This window comes from Asparagus officinalis, unplaced genomic scaffold, assembly GCF_001876935.1.
Source record: "Asparagus officinalis unplaced genomic scaffold, Aspof.V1 AsparagusV1_Un802, whole genome shotgun sequence".
Lineage (NCBI taxonomy): Eukaryota > Viridiplantae > Streptophyta > Magnoliopsida > Asparagales > Asparagaceae > Asparagus > Asparagus officinalis.
In genome coordinates, this window is record NW_017973061.1 from 12176 (window position 1) to 22601 (window position 10426).

Consider the following 10426-nt stretch of genomic DNA (forward strand, 5'->3'; position numbering starts at 1 on the left):
TTCTCTCATTTGTTGGATAGCCAACTTCATTTCTGTCTTCACTTCAGCTCTAATTTCTTCACGTTGTTTGGCTAGAGCTTCTTGAAGTATTTGAGCAAATTGATCAGAGGTGATCGTGAGTACTTCTCTGGTTTGTCCTGTGCTAGACATTGTATCATCAGAAGCGATTGCAGAATAAGTGTTCGAGAATTCATCCTCCGAGGACATTCCTTCTTGCATTCTTTTGTAATCTCTGCATCTGATGGCTCCTAATTGGAGTCGAGACATCCTTTGAGCAATTCTTGGATTGACTTTTCCTCTCAGGGAAAAGTCGGGATTTGAGTCACTTGAATGCCGCTTAGACTTTCTTTTATCAGCCACGTTGATGGTGACTTCAGGGAATTCATCATTTTGGACAGCTGCTCTTCTTTTGCGGAAATGTCTCGGCTTAGGTTTCGGAGACATACTCCTCGAACTTCTGCTGGTCGAACTCGTATTCGACCTCTTCGAGCACCGGGATCTTGATCGTCGGCTGCGGCACGACAGCTTCGGCAGCGAAGCTGTTGGCTCCCACTGTGGTCGCCAGTTTGTTTGCGGTGAAAGTTGATGTTTCCATTGTTATCGAATCTATTACAACTTTAGTCGTTACAATAAACTCGAATGAAATAAAAAGTTGATCTTTTTATAAGATCTCCTTACACAATGAAAATAAAAAGTTTACAACTTTATCAAACAAACGCAGAGATCGTTTATCGGTCTTCTGCTTGCGTGGGTGTCTTTGCCTGTGCCGGGGTTTATCCGTGAACCACCGTCGATCAGATCTGATTGCTGAAAAATTGGGCAGAGCTTCGTCTATCCGCGAAGGGATCGAGAAAACTGTAGCGCCTATCTCGATAAAAGCGAGATATTTGCTCTTCTTAGTATTACCACAACTGGATAATACTAAGGATTGGGTGCGGGTGATGTAGATCTGACGAAGAACTCTCTTGCGTTGAAGAACTACAGAGATCGTTCATCGGTCTTCTGCTTGCGTGAGTGTCTTTGCCTGTGCCGGGGTTTATCCGTGGACCACCGTCGATCAGATAATCCGGCAGGGCTTCGCCGCGGCAGAGCTTCGTCTATCCGCGAAGGGATCGAGAAAACTGTAGCGCCTATCTCGATAAAAACGAGATATTTGCTCTTCTTAGTATTATCACAACGGGATAATACTAAGCATTGGGTGCGGGTGATGTAGATCTGACGAAGAACTCTCTTGCGTTGAAGAACTAGATCCGATCTCTCCTCCTCCTCTCTTGAAATCTGTGCACTTTAAGTCTTCAATCCGGCAGGGCTTCGCCGAGGCACGAAAATTCCAGATCTTCAAAAAATGAGGGGCCTAAGGCTTGTATTTATAGGCTTGAGGGGATAACGGAGCGGTTAAAACTGATCGAAAACCGTCAAAAACACGTCCCAAGTGCGAGACAGTCTGTACCCTATTTAATATTTTGGCTCTAATTCTTTCATCTGAACTCGAATTTGAGTGATTCAAGATGTGTTGGAAAGCTGACAAAGAGAGCTATAACTTTCATGTTTGAGTTTCTTCAGATTCTAACGGGATCATGGTTAAAACAGCTTCACAAGTTCCGAGACACCTTTGGGTGTCTCGGCCAGGTCCGAGACACCTTTGGGTGTCTCGGCGCTATTTTAGGCATAACTTCCTCATATGACCTCCAAATGACCTGATTCCAGATGGGTTGGAAACTTGACAAAAATATCTACAATTTTCCCGTTTTGAGTTTCTTCAGATTCAAAACAAATCATGGTCAAAATAGATCCACAAGTTCCGAGACACCCTTGGATGTCTCGGCTCGGGCTGAGACATTTTGTTTTGCACACTTGTCCATTTTCGTCATAACTTTTTCATCCGAACTCAGATTTAAGCGATTCAAAGTGCGTTGGAAAGCCGATGAGGAGTTCTATAATCTCCAATAATTAGATCATCTGTGGAATAAATGAGACACGAAGGGCATTTCGTCTTTTGTAAGTGACACGGGGCTCCCGATCAGTTCGTATCTTTATTATTCTGAAACTCCGTTGCTTCACATAGTTTGCCGATTCACTTCAAGCGTTCGTCGACGTCAATCAAGCTTCTGTGAACCAGATGGTGATGTTCATCATCTTCTCTTAGCTATGAGCTGTTCGTGGAGACCTATAGGTAATTTTCGATGCCTACAGATACCCCCTCTAAAGCGTTCCAGACTCGTTTCTTTTATAGAAGAGGCTGGAATACTTTGGATATGATTGGTCCAGCCTTCGATTGGTGTAAAGGACCTGTAGTTAGCTTCAACTCTTGGCTCCTTCGATTTTCGGTCTATTCGATGCTTTGACGAATAGCCGAAGTCCTTCCGGCGCTGCGTTTATCGCCTGGCCGTCGTCGAAGTCTCAAATCTAAAACCGATGAGTTGAGTTTGGCTCGTGTCATCGAGCAACGCGTTGAATGGCGTTGACCTAGGGTTACGCGTTGACCGGCGTTGACCCTCGGGTTTCGAACATCGTACGTTAACACAGTTTATACTCGTACGTTTTCTGGAGTATACATAATTTAAGCTCTTAAGGTATTGGAGCACGGCGGTCCCAAGTGTCGGAGCTGCATGACCAACTGTTAAAGCTGATTCATTTGCATGTATAGATCTTATCCTGAAGTTGTTGGATGCTCAAGTCACGAGACCAACTAATGGAGCTGGTGCGTCAATGACTTGCATTTATAGAATTTTTAGCAAATCCTCAGCCATCAACGGGTTTGATGGGCCTTTACCGACTACCGTTTGAGTCGGGCTAGCATGCAGATTGTTTAAGTCCGTTTCGCATGTGACGTTAAGCTAAAAGAGTTAACCCTTTTAGTGCTACGATATTGAATACGTAGACTTCGTCTTTCTCCTGTGAAAAGACTAAACAGCGACGTGTATCAGACATTGACTTAGGATTTTTTGGCAAATCCTCAGCCCTCAACGGATTTGACGTGCTCTTACCGATTACCGTTTGAATCGGGCTTACATGCGGATTGTTTTAAACCCGTTCCCATGTGACGTTGTGCTAAAGGAACGAACTCCCTTAGACTTGATGCTACGACTTTGAATACGTAGACTTCGCCATTGTTACGGGAATAGACTACCCGGCAACGCATGTTAGGCGCTGACTTATCCTTACTTAGGATTCAGGATAAAAGTCCCCAGACTCGGATTCTGGTGTCTTCTTCAATCGGTAAAAGACTAAACCGGCAACGCGTGTTAGGCGTTGGCTTATCCCTGCTTAGGCTTCAGGATAAAATTCCCCATGCGTGTGAGGCACGGATTATGGTGTTATTAATAACAACCCGCAAATATTACATTTAAGAATACAACAGAAGATAAAATACAAGAAAATAATTAAACATTAACAACAATATAAAAATTACAAATTTAGTATGCACTTAACTATCTGAATTAGTGTATTCCTCCCATAGATGATCTATCAATGCATTACGAAGCGCAATATGGGCATCTTTATCCTTGATTTTTCCGTAACGTGCAATAAATTGAGTAAATCTTGTAGTTTCATCTGCTACCATATCAACTTCTGGTGTTGGTGCTTCCCTCACTTCTTGAATTGGTGCATAAAGATCACGTTCATCCTCGATTATCATATTGTGCATAATAATGCATGCAGTCATTATGTCATGTAATACATGTTTTTTCCAAAAACGTGCTGATCCTGCCACGATTGCAAATCGTGATTGGAGAACTCCGAACGCACGTTCTACATCTTTTCTACATGCTTCCTGTTTCATGGCAAAATATTTTTTCTTCCTACCTTGTGGCTGTTGGATTGTTTGTACAATAGTAGCCCATTTCGGATATATACCATCAGCTAAATAATAACCCATATTATACTCTTTTCCTTGAATAACATAGTGAGCGGGAGGAGCAATACCTTGAGCTAGGTTAGAGAAAAGATTAGATGACTCCAGCACATTGATATCATTATTGGTGCCTGGCATACCAAAATATGCGTGCCATATCCAAAGATCATAATCTGCCACAGCTTCGAGGATAATAGTTGGTGACCCACTACGTCCTGTGTATTGCCCAGACCATGCTGTTGGACAATTTTTCCATTTCCAATGCATACAATCAAGACTTCCTAACATTCCTGGAAAACCACGTTTTTTTCCAATATAGAGTAGCCTAGCAATATCGTTAGCGTTAGGTGTTCGTAGATACCGCTCTGCGAATATTTCCACCATAGCACGACAAAATTTTGTCATACTTTCAATTGCTGTTGACTCACCTATTTTAACGTATTCGTCCGTAGCATCAGCTGGTAGACCGTATGCCAACATGCGAAAAACAGCTGTTACTTTCTGTAACGGTGATAATCCCATTCTACCAAGTCCATCACTTCGTTGTTGGAAGTAATAGTCATGATCTTTCACTGCATCAACAATACGAAGGAACAAACTTCTTGACATCCGATATCGACGACGAAACATATCTTCTCCAAAACGTGGATTATCGGCAAAGTAATCTATGACCAAATTCTGATGCGCATTTTCTCGATCGCGGTTGATCACTGCATGACCGGGAATCGAGCCACCATGGATCGGTTGGTAGTTGTGTTGACGTAAATTGTTAACGAGGATCATGTTGTTGTTGATGTACTCACAAATTACTTCTTCGGTTTCATCAATCTCTGCAATGATATTGGACAGAAAATTATCATCATCCGAAGATGAAGATGATGATAAGTATGATGGACCTCCAACATCGAAATTCATTTTTGAAGTAAGAAAAGAATGACTGAAGTATGCAGAAATGGAGAATAATAATTTTAACACAACAACGAGTAATTGTGTGGATGTACCTAATCTAGTATGCTATTTATAAAACTTTGCTTAGCTGTATTCATTGAACAATGTGTAAAGTTGAGCTGATTTTAGGAAATGCTTTCTAGCTGTTATCAATTTGTCACAAAATTCCAATTTGTCACAAAATTCAAATTTGATTTTAGCTGTATATGTTGGACAATGTGTAAAGCTGACCTGATTTCAAAAAATGATTCCCACTCGTATAAAGCTTTCACACAATTCAAGGAGAGCTGAGCTGTGTATACGTTGGACAATGTGTAAAGCTGACCTGATTTCAAAAATTGATTCCCACTCGTACAAAGCTTTCACACAATTCAAGGAGAGCTGAGCTGTGTATACGTTGGACAATGTGTAAAGCTGACCTGATTTTAAAAATTGATTCCCACTCGTACAAAGCTTTCACACAATTCAAGGAAAGCTGAGCTGTGTATACGTTGGACAATGTGTAAAGCTGACCTGATTTCAAAAATTGATTCCCACTCGTACAAAGCTTTCGCACAATTCAAGGAGAGATGAGCTGTGTATACATTGGACAATGTGTAAAGCTGACTTGATTTCAAAAATTGATTCCCACCGACAACGTTGGATAATGTGTAAAGCTGACTAGTTTGTACAAAATGATTCCATTTCAAATGTTGACCACCGACAAATTCAAATTCAAATTTAAATTCAAACAAAAAAAAAACAAATTTGGATTGGCTATAAATAACATTCACGAATTCTACTTCAAACCACCCAATTCGAAGTATTTCTTCAAAGTATTTCTGATCTCCAAACCAACCGCTTTTTACAAAAGAAGATGTGCTCCTTTGTCAAGTATTCTTGGATATTTCTCAAGACCCTATTATCAGTAGAAACCAGTCTCAGGATGCATTTTGGTCTCGTGTGGAGGACAGATACAATGAACTTCGAGAGCATCATTTTGAGATGCGTACGAGCCGATCAATTCGTTCTCGAATGGAAATCATAAGTAATGAAGTAAGGAAATTGAATGCGTGCTTGAGACAAGTAGAGAATCTGAATCCAAGTGGTGCTTCAGATGAAGATATTGTAAGTATTCTATTAATTATCGTCTGAATTTTATTATTATTGTTGAAATACATAACTTGATGTTCACTATGAATTGCAGTTAGTTCGAGCAAAGATGTTATTTATGCAAGAACCAAAATACAAAAAAGGTTTCAAATTTGATCATGTTTGGAATATGGTTAAAAATTTCGAAAAATTCAAAGATGATGTCCCCACAGCAAGACAAGTTGGTCGAAGACAATCCCAAAGTGTGAACCTCGACTCGTCACAATCAGATAATCCCACTCCGGAATCTCCTATATCAACATCTTCTGGACTGTCAGCATTTACTCCATCTGAACGACTTATTGGGGTAAAAAAAGCTAAATTGAAAAGGAAAAATGATGATCATGAGTCAAGTGTGGTGGACTCCATCGAGACCTCCAGCAACCGACTTATAGACAGGTTAGACAAGACGAGCTTGGACAGGCAAGTAGCGTTTGATATCGAACGAGAAAAGATAGCCATGAAAAAAGATAAAGATGAATGGAAAATTATAATGAAAGATTTGAATTCCATTGCTGATCCAAACGTGCGTGAGTACGTTCGAGCTCAACAGATTAAAATAATACAAAAAAGAAATCAACAAGAACAATGGTCTGCTTCTAATTTTGGCAATTATTTCAATGATATTGGACACTCTGGCCCCGATCTACCAGATTATTGAGAGTTGCTTGTCCATCTCAGGAAATGTTCCATGTTTAGTTTGTATTTTATGTTTTATTTTAATGAAGTTTTATATTATGTGTGTCAGTTTTTATATGTTATGTATTTCAGATATGTAATTTATATTTGAATTATGTATTAGGATTGCTCTTTATATTTCATGGGACTTTACTTAATATCTAGATTTTAGTATTATAATTAATAATCATGTCTTTTAAATTTTAGCATTATTTTTAGTTTTAAAAAATAATTTATTTTGTCCAAATTATACAATTGGGGTAAAATTATAAAATTTAAATATTATTAGAGTTGTTTTATACATTTAATAAAACCAACCGAGATCAAATTGTAAATACATAAAGGTTAAAAAAACGAAAAAAAAAATGAACAGTAATGGGGTGATGAACAGTGCGACGCCAAATATGGCGTCGCGCTGTTCATCACCGCTAAAATAGCGCTCAAAATGACGCCCGGTTGGAGACTTCTCAGCGCGTCAAAATGCCGTTTTGCGTCAAAATGACGCAGGGTTGGAGATGGTCTTATAGGGAAACCTAGGTGCAGCTGGCAACAATTGGCAACAACTGGCGACGACCTCGCTTGTGGAAAGCTCCCGCTCGACCTCGCCTACATAGAGCTCGCCCGCTCGCCTGGACCTTGCGTGACGCTTGTCGAGCTCGCCTGCACTTCGTTGACCTCGCCTGCACCAACTCAAGCTCGCCTGTGAGTTGATCTTGCCTGGATCTCGTCGAGCTCGCCTACACCGCACTCAACCTCGCCTGCAACCTGCTCGAGCTCGCGTGACGTCGTCTGCCCTCGCCTGAATCGAGGTTTGGTCTACACCCAAACCAGCAACGACGAGCTTTGTGTTCTTCGCATTGTAATAATGCTCTTCTTCTACCGGAGGATTTGAGGCTGCGATGGTTTTAACGTTGAGCCCAAGCTTTTTGCCTGCATTGGTGACTAAGGCGGCGAGCTCATTGACAGGGAATTCTTCAGGAATTGGTTGAAAACTCTGAATTCTCCGGGGTTTGCTGGATTGGAGTTGTCGAGCTCTACGCATTGTACTGTGTCCCTGATGTCTCAGGAAACCTCGGGTCTGTAGAGTTTAATGATACAAATGTAAATGCAACAAATATTGCTTGTCAAAATTATTGTATATATACATCTGCACTTCAGTAAACATTTGAGGACTAATACAGACAAAACCCAGATAAGAAGGTAATTAACCTGACCAGTGACCACCCTTTCTATGTACCGTAAGGGGATGTGCAACTGCAGCTCAAACACAACCTATTAAGATTAATCCCAAAACCCCATCACAATAAAATCTATTGCAAATATCATCATGCATCTCAGTCTCCTCAGTTCTAACTCCATAAACAACTTCTTCGTTCCAATTGGTGCGTAGCCTTCATCCCCCCAAGCTTTACAAGCAGCAACTCAAATATTATATGAACCTTGAACCTTACTCAAATGATAAAATGAGTAAGCTATGCTTTGGATAAGGCAATGTATCACTCCTCCCATAATCCCATTGTGAGTAATTGTTATGTACCCTTCCTCTATGTCGATATCAGGAAATCCATAATGCCCCGTGTTGAGGTGATTAATATGTGAGTATAATCCCACATCGAATAAGATAAGAAAGAATGATGAGTTTAAATAGGAGTTTGGGTAAATACCCGATAGATACAGCTTTTGGGTTGAAATTAATTCCTAACTTCTGTTAAGGCCCATCAACTCTATATTGGGCCCGATTTCTCCCCCAACACCCCGTATTACCAAGCTTCACTAAGTGGCGATCTTCGTTGTATATATTCTTTGATGGCAAATAGCATCACATTGTTATGCTGAGTGAAAACGGACTGTGATTGGTCTGTCATTGAGTATGGTGCTGATCTTTGCTGGATGAAGTGCACAACAGAATCTGGGCCGAAAGATTTGAATGTGTCGTTCAAGTACTCAGAAGTCACAAATGTCTCCAATGTAGAGTTTGATGGACTTATTTAGTGAGGGATTTCCATGTTTTGATTCGATTCTGGAGGGAACAGATTGGGGTGAGTGAGCCAAGGCCTAGTTGGTGATCAAGTAGGCGACGAGATAATCAGAGATTGATTATCGACATCTTAGTTTTTTGTTTGAGAGATGGAGAGCAGTTGTCCATCCATAATATCCGTCACCTCCAATGGTCATGACTTTTTTGGTCTTGGGGAATTATTATTATTATTATTTTTTCATTAGGTAAAAATTTGAGCCTTTCCCTTAAGAGGTTGGCTTGCAATTCTGGCAGAAATGAGCAGTGATCTTTGAGGCTTCAGAATATTGTATGCTTTTGATGGAGGAGGAGTAGGAGAGATGAGTGAACTCTGGCTGGTGAATGGTATGATTTAAGTGCTGGTGGCTGGAAAAGGATGTGACTGATTTCTTCTAGTATCTGCAATATACAGTTTGGATTTTAAATCATTGGAATATAGGAATGGGCTTTTTTTCTCTAGTAACCACCTTTAAAATGGCATGAAGTGACATCTTTAGAGCTCAGGGTTATGTGAAATTTACCTTTAAAAATATGTAGATGTGAGGTCTGATGAAAGTATGATTGAATATTTGTGGTTTGATATGAGAAAAAGGATTAAATTAAAAGAAACCTCATAATAATACCTTTGCTTGGCTCCTTGTTTCAAACCCAAACCTGCAACACGGTTGCTAAATTGAATGAGATCCAAAACCTATTTCAGTTTTAAATCGTGATTTTTTTTGTAATTCAAAATTGAAATAAAAATTGAAGAATTATTTAGATATGGAATTAATAGAAAAGAACAATTATATCTTAATCTATTCTCGTTTAATATTTCAAATTAAATGGTTACTCAAGAAAATCTTTTAAAACAAAAAAGAAAATAGACGTATCGTGCCATTTGTCAATCCTTCCATATTAACTTATATTATCCAAAAGGTTTAGCTAAAAGCTTAGAAAGGAGCATTTTCTTTCTTTTCTTTTTTTAATATACTTTCTCCTTCTATCTTTCTTTGTTTTTTTATCTACTCCATGAATCCAAATATGCATTAAAACTCTAAAAAAATTGTAGGGTATTATTTTTTCAAATTTACTTGATCAAAGATCTTTGATAACATGCTAATTTTCCAGCACCCGTGTCTTAGATATACTATGTTCCATAAAAATATGGAAAAAGAGCATGAATAATTGATAGAAAAGAAGTTTACAATTATTATTGGAACTAAAACTTTTAAAAAAAAACATGATAATCAACAGTACAGAATATTTTACTTTTTCTTACCGAGTTTTTGCGGATCCTTAATATGAATGATTCCTTAAACCCTAATTTATAAAGGAAAATAATATTAATTTTGTTGGATTAGAAATTAAAAAGGGAAGTTCGGCCCAAATAGAGGCCCAGATAAAATATTCAGTGGCTTACAGGCTGGGTTGTAGGCCTTCTTACGCTGGATTGGGCTATGGCTATACGATAAACAAAACAGGAAAATTTTCGCTCTTCGTTTTATATAAAGCATGAAAACGGAAAAAGAAAGCATCTGGCATAGCCGTGACAAAACTTCCTAACAAACTTTCCTAATCTCCAGTTTGTTTCAGAAAATATCTTGATAAAAATGTTTTCCTGAAAAGCCGTGAATTTTATGGAAAAACAATTTCGAAAATTTTGCTTGAAAGTGTATTGGTAACCATTTTATTCTCCAAGGAAGTGGTCACTGGTCTCTCTCTCTCCCCCCTCTTCAGAATTTCCTTTCTTTTTTCCTCAAAACTATGGATTTCTATTGTAAATATTGATCCAGATAGTGGATTCACGCAGAAAT

At 39.1% G+C, this 10426-nt stretch overlaps 2 protein-coding genes and 1 pseudogene across 2 annotated transcripts; 1 reads left to right on the forward strand and 2 right to left on the reverse strand.

Annotated features, from left to right (window-relative positions):
* Positions 1-3383: 3383 nt before the first annotated feature.
* On the reverse strand, positions 3384-4931 carry LOC109828178 (putative nuclease HARBI1). Its single transcript, XM_020395208.1, has one exon. It carries the CDS (start codon positions 4769-4771, stop codon positions 3428-3430), a length of 1344 nt encoding a protein of 447 aa, XP_020250797.1. The 5' UTR covers positions 4772-4931; the 3' UTR covers positions 3384-3427.
* A 1134-nt stretch (positions 4932-6065) lies between these two features.
* On the forward strand, positions 6066-6596 carry LOC109828179. Its single transcript, XM_020395209.1, has one exon. It carries the CDS (start codon positions 6066-6068, stop codon positions 6594-6596), a length of 531 nt encoding a protein of 176 aa, XP_020250798.1.
* A 765-nt stretch (positions 6597-7361) lies between these two features.
* Positions 7362-10426, reverse strand: part of LOC109828180 — a 19902-nt pseudogene continuing 16837 nt past the window's right edge.